Source organism: Solanum lycopersicum, chromosome 5 (genome assembly GCF_036512215.1).
Source record: "Solanum lycopersicum chromosome 5, SLM_r2.1".
Taxonomy (NCBI): domain Eukaryota; kingdom Viridiplantae; phylum Streptophyta; class Magnoliopsida; order Solanales; family Solanaceae; genus Solanum; species Solanum lycopersicum.
In genome coordinates, this window is record NC_090804.1 from 67,450,222 (window position 1) to 67,463,555 (window position 13,334).

General features: G+C 34.4%; 2 protein-coding genes across 2 annotated transcripts; one reads left to right on the top strand and one right to left on the bottom strand.

The window, feature by feature from the left end:
* Nucleotides 1-827: 827 nt before the first annotated feature.
* LOC101245653 (probable histone-arginine methyltransferase 1.3) lies at nucleotides 828-10,176 on the top strand. The gene is made up of 15 exons (XM_004239765.5): nucleotides 828-1,260; nucleotides 1,863-1,925; nucleotides 2,437-2,539; nucleotides 3,677-3,820; nucleotides 4,281-4,384; nucleotides 4,513-4,611; nucleotides 4,739-4,808; nucleotides 5,634-5,730; nucleotides 6,473-6,527; nucleotides 7,834-7,917; nucleotides 8,186-8,263; nucleotides 8,779-8,882; nucleotides 8,964-9,136; nucleotides 9,233-9,357; nucleotides 9,774-10,176. The coding sequence occupies exons 1-15, from the start codon at nucleotides 1,066-1,068 to the stop codon at nucleotides 9,861-9,863; spliced, it is 1,584 nt and encodes a 527-aa protein (XP_004239813.1). The 5' UTR covers nucleotides 828-1,065; the 3' UTR covers nucleotides 9,864-10,176.
* A 425-nt stretch (nucleotides 10,177-10,601) lies between these two features.
* On the bottom strand, nucleotides 10,602-12,222 carry LOC104647562 (uncharacterized). Its single transcript, XM_010323085.4, has 2 exons — nucleotides 12,023-12,222; nucleotides 10,602-11,933 (listed from the first exon to the last, which is right to left on the bottom strand). Exon 2 carries the CDS (start codon nucleotides 11,858-11,860, stop codon nucleotides 10,898-10,900), a length of 963 nt encoding a protein of 320 aa, XP_010321387.1. The 5' UTR covers nucleotides 11,861-11,933; nucleotides 12,023-12,222; the 3' UTR covers nucleotides 10,602-10,897.
* Between the last annotated feature and the right edge of the window lie 1,112 nt (nucleotides 12,223-13,334).

Consider the following 13,334-nt stretch of genomic DNA (forward strand, 5'->3'; position numbering starts at 1 on the left):
CTCATTAGTTAATAATACCATACGATTATATATATACTCTTATAGTATCATTGACTATGAGTAATTTCTCAAGAATAACCTTAAAGATACCAATACAATATATATATATATATATATATATATATATATATATTGTATTGATACCACAAAATATATCGACTCTATTGTTTGCTTTTCTCTTCTCTTGATCGCCTCTCTTCTTATCTTCTTATATTTGAGAATGTATCTGAGTCTTACAAATTTTTTTATATTTGTGTCTCTTGTATCAATTTGTATTTCATATTAATTTATTTTGTGTATATGATACTTATTAAACATTTAATATATACGTTTATGTATAAATATATGTATCCGATATTAAATATGTATATATTCATATATAGTAACAACTTGATTCCAAAAGGTCACATATGTATCGTGTGTTTGTAATGTATCCAGTGCATCTTTGCACAAACTCATCAAGCTAATATCAATTTTGTGATGTATCAAATGTATATTGCATGAACAGCTACTTAGATTTTGAAAGGAATAAAAATACCTACTTAATAAAAATAGATCCTAATTAATATAACACAATTCAAAATTTAAGAGCGAAATAATTTATTTATTAGTTTAGATACAAAACGTTTAGAGTTTTTAAACAAAGATATTTATTTTAAAAAATTATGAATAAATACTACTAATTACAATAATTAATACATAAAAATATTAATTATTTTTAATTTAGATTTCAAAAATCCAAAAATAACATGACAATGGGTCCTACTAGAGGTCAAATCAAACGTCTCATGTGTTCTTCAAGGATCACAGTTGTACGTTATTCCCCTGTCACCGTCCACACTGAATCATCAAATTCATGCCCACAGAACCTTTATATATACCTTTCCTTCTCATGAAGCGGCACACTCAACGCTCATACTTCACACTCAAAACCTTCTACACGCTCTCTACTGAAAACCCTAATTCATTTCTTCATGAAGAACAGATCATAGATTGATTGATTTCACTGAGAAGAGGTCATATTCGAAGCTTTCGTTTCAGAAATTGAAGCAAAAAACAGCGTTAATGGAGGTTTCTGTGAAGGAAAACGAATTTGTGGTTTTATCGATTTCGGAGGTTTCATCTTCTTCGTCTACTTCGTTTTCGAAGTCGGAACCGGTTTTTGCTCGGTTCCGTTCGGGTTCTGGAGCTCCGGAGCTCCGATTTGGACAGGAGTCTCAATCCGGTGCCGACATTGTGATCAATCTTCGAGGTTCACAGGCATGTATATGAATTTACATATGCTAACACGATTTGCATGAGCAAATTGAAATTCGATTGTTAGTAATTTAGTAGTATTTTGGTTTTCATGTTAATTTTATGCATTTTGTTACTGATCGGAGGTGAATTTTGTTAAATAGCTTGACGTACTGTACTATAAATAGTTGAAGCTTAGTCTATACTTGTACTCGAAATGGATGCAGAATTTACTCTGCATGCGGGGACATTCTCTATCTATATCTGTTTAATTGCATGTGAGACAGTGAGAGTGCTCGTTTTTTGTGATCATGCTTAATTCACACTTATACTCTAGTGGATGAAGTAGTTCTTTCTGTGTTGGGAGACACTCGATCTATATCTGTTTAGTTTAATGTGAGAGTGCGGTAATTTTTGGGCTATCATGTTTTCTCTCGTGTTTCTAGCAGCAAACTAAAATGACAGTTGTTTACATGATTTTATCTCTGTTTTTTGCTGAAATTTAAACAAGATGGAGGATAGGACAGAAGAGATGATATTTTTACTGATTTTCCTTCAGCACTTGTTTGTTACATGCTCTTAACAGGGACATTATCTTAATTTTGCTTCTGCTATTGTATTTCCAGTTATTCAGGCTAGGACCTGCAGAGTCTCTGTTCATATCTGAAGTTTTTGAAGACAATAAGGAGGTACCTGTTGATAGCATAAAATAGTTGATGCTTGGATAAACTAGTTGTCTTTAAGCTGTTAATAGTTGAAATACTTTAATTCCTGCTTGCATGAGGAAGATTTCTAGAGCTGTTATACAATCTACAGAGATGACAAAATTTTCGGTGTTGAAAGAAAGAAAAAGTCAAATCAGGGACCAGTTTCTTGTTTATATTGGCACAAAACTTAGCTACTATTGATTGTAGTTGTTTTGATTAACTTTCTACCAAACGTTTACCAGTTTCATGCTCCTATAAGCAACACTGTGTATTGCTGAAAACATGTAATAGTGCACATTTATGTCCATCTTAATATTGAAAACTAGTCAGTATGTATGTGTATGCGTCCATTTTACTGTTATAACTTTACCTTATCCTGTTACGGGGGAAGTTGAAGGTGCAACTTATTTATACCTTCATTGGAGTTAATGTTGTGAAGTTTGTTGCTGACATATTATTTTCCAATGGCATTGACTTTTGTTTTTTGAACCAGACAGGCTATTCCAGGGGAATCTCCATCCAATTTAAAAACAAGGAGGAAAGTAGGTCCTTCCATTGTGCATTTGAGCAATGGAAGACAGAAATGGTTGTTCAAGGTCTGTTTCGATGTATATGTTATTACTCTAGAAGTTAATTGGACCATCTTGTGGAGTACAATACTAAATCAAATTTTCTCCATATTTGCTCCGATAGTTCTTGAATTCTGACTGAGACGTCAGTGATGACTCCTTTTTTGGTTGAGTAAAGCACTATCTTATACTTGATGCAGTTTTGATTCTTGGTAATGTGGAACAGGATAAACACTGAGCACCTTATGGATAGAGAGGATGTATTGTAGGAGGATATTTTCTGAGTTGCCTTGTCAATTTCTATGTGATGAGCTTTTACTATGCATTTCTTATTTTCTGGGAGATAAGCTTTGACTGTGTATACTAAATTGTGAATGTCTGACCAATATACTATTGAGGTGTCGTTTTAAAAGGAATCCCATTCCCTCAAGTTGTTGTAGCTTTGAAGTTTCTTTTACATTATACGAAGCATCACTTGTCTGTAAAATTAAAATTTTATCGAGAACGCAAGTGTAGTGAATGAATTTGATTGACCATTAGTCATTCTTCTGATATATTTAAGGTATTATAAGCCTTATAAGTTGTTAGCATTATCATCAGGTCCATTATGCACATGATCTTAATATTGGTAGTCCACATTATTGATTGTTGTCTTGTATTTGGGTATCATATTCTTTTATTTTTTCCTACTCTATGACATTAGTTTGAGTTATAAGTTTTACTTGGAAAAAAGTTAAATTGTGGGCTCTATTTTGCTTAATTGGAAGTCAATGTGAAGTTCAGGAATGTCTTACTTGTGTAAGTAATGTCTTTTTTTTCTTACTTTTGGGAAATACAAAGTGGCTGTTCTTACTAATTGACAAAATGGAAGAAAGAGGAAGGCAATCATTGCTTGTCAAAAACTTAGAATGTAGCATGTTAGTGGTCCATATTGATGCATGAGTGAAGTTCTAAATTGCTGCATCTAAGAGGATCTTGTTCCTTCTCTGTTTGTCTGGAAGTTTTAACTACTCTGTGAAGTTAAATACGGCGCAATCAATCATAAGTTATTGAAGTCATGATTCAGTTCATTAGCAACACTATCAATGATGCTCACACAAATAATTATAACTAGTAAAAAGGGAATATAATAACTATAACTCATTCAAGTATTCTTTCTTTCAGGGCCTCCTCTGCCAAATGGAGCAGTATCAACTTCAACAAGTAAATTTGATGAAAAAATAGAGGCATCTTCTGCTAAAATGTACTTTCACTACTATGGACAACTATTGCATCAACAAAATATGTTGCAGGATTTTGTAAGGACAGGTAATGTTCTGAACTTTGGTCTTTCCTGTGGTTTGACTTGTATCAGGAGGACTGAAAAAATTATTTGCAAATAGTAACATGGTCATGAAGTGTTCGATTTCAAGTGAAATATTATTTGATATTCAAGTGAAATATTGAGATACTTACCTGACGTTGTATCAAAATCTTAAACTTAGACAAACATATTTCCAAGTTTAGTTCATATCGAAGTACCAACTTCAAACCTCACAAAGTTTTTCCGGCCTTATCTACTTACATTCTTCTTATAACTTCAACTCAAACATTATTCAAATGCATACTTATTTCTCAACAAGGCTCATCTAGTGTCATGAGAGGTTTGCAAACTCCTTTGTCCTAGAATGTTGAACTGTTGTCCTTTTGCATTTCTCAAGGAGGATCTGAATAAAGCATTCTAAATCCAATTATAGGAAGGCTGACATGGTAAATATGGAACTTGCAGGAACCTATTATGCTGCTGTAATTGAGAACCGTGCTGATTTTCTAGGTCGTGTAGTGGTTGATGTTGGAGCTGGAAGTGGTATTTTGTCATTATTTGCAGCTCAGGTTATCTTTTTTTATCAATGCCATGAGGTCTCATTGAATAACATGAACCATAGCTTAGCGGCTTCCGCTGATATTTGTACACTGTATCTTTTTCCTTCCATCTCCTCCTCTTCCAAAAACCCTCTCAGGCTGGTGCAAAACATGTTTATGCCATAGAGGCATCTGAAATGGCCGAACATGCTAAAAAGCTTATTGCAGGAAATCCATCATTGAATGAGAGAATTACAGTAAGTATGCATTCCCTCATTCTGGTGTCCTTCAAAAAGTTGTTAAGTTCTAAATATACTCCTTCGGTATCTTGGCTGCTTAGGTTGCTCATTATGTTTTGGTTTTCTCTGTTCTATGAATGTTTAGGTAATCAAAGGAAAGGTTGAAGAAGTAGAGTTACCTGTGAAAGCCGATATCTTAATCTCTGAGCCAATGGGTAAGCTTATATATTTCGATTGGTTCTGGAACTTATGTGTTGTGCAATGCAGGTTTGACAATGCTGCAAGTTTTGTTAAAAATTGTAGTAACTCCCCTGATTGACCAGCTAAAGTTCTTTTGTGAACTTTAGTATTGCTATGCATTAAATATTGATTGATTATTTGGCGAAATGTTTTAAGGAATTTGTAGGTATTACATGTTTTTACGGCCTCTACTACTAAACTTGGAGAATATACTAAAACATGGCAACAATTTCTGTAATTGTATTAATAATCTGACCAATATTAATTATATTAATAATCTGAACAACATGATTTTGCTTTTGAAAATTTCAATTTTCAATATGAAGGACTATCACATATTTGTTGGCAACAATCTCTGATACATGGACATCTTTGCTTTGCTTGTATTATGAGTGTTATGTCCCTTTAGTATTTTTCGTTAAAAAACATTTGTTTTTATATTCTCATGAAAAGAGTTCAAGATATTTATCTTTAAAAATTATGGTGCACCTGTCATCCCAGAACCAAGCTAACAACAATCCAGTGGTTAAATTATCCAAATGAAACAGGTTTAACCTGCTGGAAACAATCTCTGATACATGGACACTTTTGCTTTGCTTGTATTAGAGTGTTACGAAGTTTCCTTTTTATATTTTTGTTATAAAAAAAGAATTCCTTTTATATTTTCCTGAACAGAGTTCAAGGTATTAATCTTTAAAAATATAGCAAAATGCAACACAACCACAATCCAGTAATTTGAATATCCAAATGGAACAAGTTCAAACCTGCTGGGTGTGTGATACATTGATTTTATGTTGCAGGTACTTTGTTAGTTAATGAAAGAATGCTGGAGTCTTATGTGATTGCAAGAGATCGGTTTCTAGTTCCAAATGGAAAAATGTTTCCTGCAGTGGGAAGGTAGTTTTTCTTTCTCGTCAGCAGTTGACTTTGAGGAGCCTATCCTTGTCAATTCATTCATGAAACTAGTAGTTTGCTTATGAGGTTCTTTCGTTCTTTTAGTTTTTCTTCCCGGATCTGTGTTCTACTTTTCTCCCACCAGTAGTTTGACACATTATTTTTCAAAAGATCCTTGTATCATCGATTATTTTCTTTCCACCACAATGATATCACTAAGATTGAATTGCAAATTGTGGAAGCTGAAGTTGTCTATTACATTCTCCTTTTTACATGAGATGAACCTTCAAGCTTAATTCTCTGTCTGGTATCCATAAATATGCTTCAATGCTGCTGCCCGCTTCTCCCTCCAAGCAATCCCCCCCCCCCCCAAACCAGCCATTGATAAGTCCCACCTTTTTTCAGCCTTGCTATCTCTATCCACTATTTCTAATTGGTTTTTATTTATGTTTTATCGTCATATGATTAAGTTGCCCAAGCTGCAACTTCCCAACCCAATCTCCAAAAAGAAAAACCTTTTCTTTACATTTTCAATTGCTTTTACTTGTATTTCGAACTTCTTTATTAAAAACAGAACATTTTTCTTCCACTTCTATCAGGCCTCTCTTTCTTCCACTTTCCTCTGTCAAGCCTCTTGACTTTTTGATACATAAACTAGTATGTAATATTTTCATTTTTTTTACTTTGTGGTTTATTATATGATTTAATTTTCCAAATTTCAGCTTATGATTCTTTTATTTTGTAGAATACACGTGGCACCATTCAGTGATGAATATTTGTATCTGGAAATTGCAAATAAGGTACATTTGATCATATCACTGTTTTCTTGCTCTCTAGGCCTATCTCTATAGCATTTTCTTCTTAAACTGGGGCTCTTCCCCTATGGAGTAGGATGGTGGGTGCTATATGAGAGGAGTTTCATTCACAAAGAATGTTGCCTCTTTGCTGAAGGTTTAATGCATAGGTGCTATATTTCCAGATGCAAAACTACTTGTCACTTGTTGCATAATTGTGCATGGCGTTGTCCTAAGGAGCTATTTCAGCAATGTGAAAGTCTCTCTGGTGGAACAACAACATTAAAGTTAAAATAACAAACCAACAAGTCCAATAAAGTATAAAGAAAATGAACAATTAACAATTTATATAGGATAATGATCTGTTGCAGAGGTGCAGATGCTATGTTGGATGTGCGGTCATACAAGACTAGATAAGATTAAAAATGGCTATATTCGGCAGGAGGTGCAATTAGCACGTGAGGATAAAATGAGTGGAAGTCTCTTGAGATGGTTTGGTTATGTCCTGTGTCGACTTACAAATGCACCTGTCTGCGAGTGTGAAACTGAATGAAGGTGTTGAAAGAGAAAGGGATAGACCTAAAATTACATGGAAGAAAGTTGTCTTGGAATGCCTACATTTTTTTTCTGAATCAATGTACACTTAGCTAAAGATAGGACATAATGGAAGAAAATGATCTACTAGTAGGGAAATAATTTTACACTTCTGGGAGAACGTCTGATATATATATACACACACACATCAAACTTTTTTTTTATTTTTTTATTTTATTGATGATTGAGTTCAGCTTAAATGAGAAAGTGAGGATTCATAGAGCGATCCAACTTATGTAGGACTAAGATGTAGTTGCTGTTTAAAGGATAATGATTGTAGGAGGTGAATGATAAGCTAGAGAGGGACCATGAAGATAGAATCATCATTGAGCTGGATACACAATGATTTAGGCTAATTTGTGGCGTGTAGTGATAAATGATAATGTCCTTTTTACAGGAATGATTGCATGTTCCACTTAGCCAAAGGTGTGCATAGATGCCACATTTTCATATTTCCATTTGTCCAAGTAAAAATAAATGTTTCCATGCAAGCAACTTGTTCTTTGCTGTATGGGAAGGCTTTGATGCAACTGGCTTGCATCATTGGTCCTTTTCCACTTGCTCAAAGCCTCCATGCAAGCCTTCTAGACATAAATTTTGTATATGGATTCTGCATTTCTCATGCACATGCTTATTTATGGAGATGCTTTCTTATAGTAATGATCCTTCTCAATTTCATATTGAAAGAGAGTTTAATTTGACTTCTACTGTTATACAGGCTATTTTTTGGCAGCAACAGAGCTATTTTGGGGTTGATTTAACACCCTTGCAAAGATCTGCATATGAAGGATACTTTTCTCAGGTCAATCTCGTACATATTAGGAATTTATTGACTTGGCCTCTGATTTATTCACTTTGAATTATAAGCTTTTAAAACAGAGTTGAATTCAGCATCCAAGTTGAATTTCATTGTCAAAATCATAACTGTATGTGCTGAACCTACTCCCTTCCCCCATCATGATGTCCTCTATTTAGTTTCCACAATTTGTGTGGGATGGTTTCCATAACTTCTACAAGACGAGTTACCCTTAGATTCACTCACTTTTTTTGGATGTTCATGTTCTTTGCAGCCAGTGGTTGATGCTTTTGATCCAAGGTTATTGGTAGCTCCTGCAATATCTCATGCGATTAACTTCACTTTAATAAAGGTATTACTAGAAAATTCATTCTGTAGGTCGTAAAATACAGTTTGGAGAGATGGTCCCTATTCTATGTATGTTTTTCTTGGCAATTAAAGGGAATCCTACAGATTCAGAAAGGAATCTAAGAGAGTTTTCTAACGTAAAGATAAACCTTTATTTCACAAGGAAAGAAAAACATAATCAGCAGAGATGCAAAGGTAATGGAAGCCATAGGCCTAAAGTAGCTCCTCCTCCTACTTTTGAGGATAATTAATTCTATATATGTGCTTTTCATGACACTTAAACTGAACAAAGTTCCTACTTTGTGGAGTGGGTGGTTGATAGGTGGAAAAAGCTGGTGAAATTACTCATATATGCTAGTTAGGATTTTTTGGAACATAATGCTGGGTAAAGTAATCTTTTTCCACATATATATTACAGGATAGGTGGAAAAAGCTGGTGAAATTACTCATATATGCTAGTTAGGATTTTTTGGAACATAATGCTGGGTAAAGTAATCTTTTTCCACATATATATTACAGGAAGAAGATCTATATGAAATTGAGATCCCATTGAAATTTGCATGTTCTGTTAGCACTAGAATTCATGGGCTGGCTTGCTGGTTTGATGTACTATTCAATGGAAGGTAAACATTTGTATTTCTTGCATCATTGTTGGGATGTTGTTGTTGCTACTTTTCAGTAAATTGCATCATTTCTTTCTGCAGCACTGTACCGAGGTGGCTTACCACTGCTCCTGGTGCACCTACAACTCACTGGTATCAGCTTCGGTGTGTATTGTCACAGCCCCTTTATGTCATGCCAGGACAGGAGATAACTGGCAACTTTCGCCTGGTTGCCCATAGGGCACAAAGTTATACCATTTACCTAACATTGTCAGGTAATTTTTTATGATTGTAATTTGTAGTATTTGAATCATATCTTGTTGATCCCTTTGTCCTATAAAATCTAACATGTCATTGATCAATTTGAATAGCTACTGTTGGAGATATGCTCCAAACGTCCTCTGGAAAACTTGATCTGAAGGAGCCATATTACAGGATGTCCCAACCACAAGCATATTCATCGGCACAAGAACCTAATCAGCTCTTACAAACTCAGGTATTGCTGTCTTTTCTGTCATAGTGGTTAAACTATGGTTTTCTTCTCTCCCTTGTCTAACTTGTATGGTTTTAAGCTGCAAGTTTCTCAAGGATTGTAAATTAGTACTGTTTTTTGAGGCACAGCAAAGACTCTAAGATTGTATCTAAACCACTCCTTAAATGTAAGTGATAAGTGTTAGGCTTGAAATTTCTGGTAATTGAGCTACTTGGGAAATGAGATTGAAAATGTTTACATTTAACTTTAGTCTGTTGGCTTTGAAGATCCTCCCGCTGGCCTGTTATCCGTTTGTTTACCTATATACTTTCGATACTTTGAGGAGCACTCACTGTAAAAGCTATTAGCAATTTTATAGATATACATTTCCAACTTCTAGTGGAGTAAAGAGTTAAAGTTGCCTTTTCTATCATGGACAGGACGTACTAACACAATCTTGGGTTGAAGATGGCTTAGTCCCAGTGCAACAACCTTCTCCAAATCATGGCGTTGAGCTACAAACACTTTGATGGTGAAATCCAAGTTATGGGATATGCATCCGATAATCCTCTTTGAATTACTAGAATGCTTGGCTAAGCTAAAGAATCCAAAATTTTAATGCTGCCAAGTTCTGACACCCCCCCACCCCCCACCCCTACCCCACCCCACCCCGTTTTGATTGCTTGTAAATCGTTGCTCATGTGCAATTATCTTCTAGTTTCATGTACGATTTGTTATCTTTCGTTAGCACTTTCTACCTGACCATGTAGGATGCTTTTGTATCCAGATTGATATAGATTGGCTATTTCAGCTGTGCAAGGATCTAATGACCCTTATTTGCCAGATCTACAGGTTAGACGAGTTTCATGTCATCTTTTCCCGTGTACAAAATTATAGAACTTGTGCTTATTTCCCTCAATCTCCAAATGCTAAGGAAATTGTCTCTAAATACATTGAACGGAGGAACCTGACATAATAGACCATGGGAAAATTAAAAACTGTAATGGAGACCCAAACTTAATAATTTAGATGAGATATTAGTGAAGTCTTGAGTGTTTGTTGGCTTTGCATTGTAACGGTGTAAATGAAGGTTACGTCTAGACATCTAACAATAATTTTTAGGTGACCCAATTATGATCCAATAGTATTTACTATTTGTATATAAAAGTTGAACACATTAGTAATACCCATGGATAGTCATGGACAAAGCACATTTTGGATTTTAATTGCTGGAATAGTGCTTCTTAGGATCATCATAATGGACACTGTTTATGAATTTAACGAAGTGGACTCGAAATAATATTTACACAAGGAGCAAAATTACCAAAGTAGTTACAAAACAAAGCTATATACACAATAACTGCTGTACTTATTCTGTGTTTCTTTTTTCCTCTCTCTCACTCACATTTTGACACAGAAGGAGCAGAAATTACCATAGTAGTTACAAAGTAAAGTTATATACACAATAACTACTACACTTATTCTTTTTCCCTCTCTCTCACTCATATATACACCCACACACGTACAAACAACAACCCTCTATTGATAAATAAGATGTGCAAAATCATAGGATTGTGCAGCCACTCTTATTCTCATTTAAGAAACTGTAATAGGTGTGAGGTATTGCCAAGGATGGTGCTGCTTGATGGTATTCATCTATCATTGTTGAGAATGGCAGAGGTGCCTGATAATAATTGTTGGGCATTGCCAAGGATGATGGCACCTGATAATAGTCATCTGGCAAAGGTGGGGCTGAGGGAATATTATCATTACTCCATATTGTTCCCGCTGATGGAGAAATGCCATTTGGATAACAAGAACCATAACCAGTATTACCATATTGCCCATAGTAATTATAGCATGAGTTTCTGCTATGTGCACAACAAGGACCAGAGTTGGGATTATTACCATATTGGCTAGGGTAATAACATGAGTTTCTTCCATGTGCACAACTAGAACCCAAACTAGTAGTGTTACCATATTGGCAACATCTGTGATTAAGATTATGACTTACAGCAGAGTGACCACCACAACATGATGAAGAAGCACCGCAAAGTCCACCACCATGAGAATGATCACAATGATCATGGGCTTCTTTCACATTTTTGGTGGTGGTATTAATCTCCGTAGTTTTTTCAGTAGGCCCATTTCTTGATTCCCCTTTGAAAATCACCTTGATAGTTTTGGTCACCTCCACACTTATAACACTGGGGTCATCAGAAAATTTCTCTAGTTGTGTCATAATGTCAGGATCATTCAGTGGATCAGTCACTTTAGGTAGCACGTTAACATCTTTAGGAGGTCGTTCTTGTTCACACCAGAGTTCTGCTTCTCTCCCAACCTTTTGGAGCTTGAATAGGATCTTTTCAGGATCTACTTTGCCTGAGATGATTACTTTTCCAAGTTCTTGATTGATTTTCACCGAACGAACTCCCTTGATATTTAGCAGCTCTTTTTTCAGTTCCCTTGCACAATACTTGCAGTGTATTTGTAGCTTGAGAGCAAAGATGTTGAAAGGACGTGCCATTGTTTTAGTTCTCACTTCTCTATCAGCAAATATGTATAAGCCTTCTTGTTCTTGTATTAATTCAAAAATAATCCTGGGGCAAAGAAAGGCAAGAATAGTTGAGAAACGCATAACTACTACAAAAACATCTCACAAGAGGTGTATGGGGAGAAACAACGTTACCATAACTGAATATTATTCGATAAAACAATTCTAAAAATTGAATGATAGAAAGATGGTTGGTGACTTTTAGAAAGTTTTCTCTATTTGTGTAGGATTCATGTTAATCTTCTTTGCTTATTGTTAATATTCAGAATAAATAAATATTTCAAAAGGAAAAACAGGTTACTCCTTTCTATTTTGCTGAAGATTATTGTCTTGAGGTACATTAAAGTTAGATCGGGATATTTGTAGATAAATATTTAAAACACGGTTTTAATAATTTGACCATTTCTACCATCTTAATTTGTGCCATAATCCGCGCTCACGCTTTTATAGAGAACCATTTTAAAATCTTGAATTAAACCATAGTATATGTAGTTGATGCGTGTGTTGACTATATTTAGAAGAGTGAATAATAACACTTTTGGTCCCTCAGTTATTGCTGAACTCCTATTTTGGTTTCTTATAATATTTAATCTTTATTTATTAACATGAACTCCTAGAAATATATGTTATATTTTAATTACTTTTAAAACTATATTACCCTCAAATATTGGGTAGCACTAATACATACTTAATGTTACACAGTCAGTTTAATAATGAGTCCGGAGCAAAAGGAAAAAAAAAATTGTCAAAAATTTTGAAAGGCCATATCAATTATTTTTAACCGAAAGGATAAAATCGCTCCGGAGTGATTTTGTTTTGATATTTTTTTTTGTTAATATCGCTACGAGTGCAGCGTTTTTTGAAAAAAAAAATTGAAAAAAATAAATAAATGTAGCCTTATGGAATTTTTGACAATTTTTTTTGCCCTTTTAGCTTTGGACTCGTTTAATAATGTTATGATTGATAATCTGATAAATTTGGGAAAAGGTAAGCAGGATAAAAGTCGTCCACTTTAATTAATTGAAGGTTCAATAATATGCTTAGTCGATATCACAAAAATTAAAATGTATCGATAGTTAAGCACCAAAAGAGCTACTATACCTTAGAGTGTGTGTGTGTTTGTGTGTTTTTCCTGCCTTGGAAGTAGTCATATTAGTTTAATATTCACCTTAGGCTTTGTTTTATCTAAAATGTATTTGCTGGGAAAACAGAAGGAAACTCTTTGCAAGTCATTTGGTTATAATACACTTATCTCTTCAAGCAAATTTTGGTAAACTAAATATCGTTTAAAAAAAAAAGACTCATCTAATTTCACTTGATTGTATATCGAGTCAGACACAAACTAGCTTTCATCGAACTTTACTTAAATGTTTTTAGAATAATATTTACTCCGTTATATTTTATGTAACATATTCTTTTTTTAGTCCGCTCTAAAAGAAAGGTCACT

What these genes read in the sequence shown, in the direction of transcription:
- LOC101245653 (XM_004239765.5), top strand. Translation starts at nt 1,066, where the DNA reads ATGGAGGTTTCTGTGAAGGAAAACGAATTTGTGGTTTTATCGATTTCG. An exon ending in GACAGAAATGGTTGTTCAAG is followed by an intron (nt 2,540 to 3,676) that starts GTCTGTTTCGAT and finishes TCTTTCTTTCAG; the next exon opens with GGCCTCCTCTGCCAAATGGA. An exon ending in ATGTTTCCTGCAGTGGGAAG is followed by an intron (nt 5,731 to 6,472) that starts GTAGTTTTTCTT and finishes TTTATTTTGTAG; the next exon opens with AATACACGTGGCACCATTCA.
- LOC104647562 (XM_010323085.4), bottom strand. Translation starts at nt 11,860, where the DNA reads ATGGCACGTCCTTTCAACATCTTTGCTCTCAAGCTACAAATACACTGC.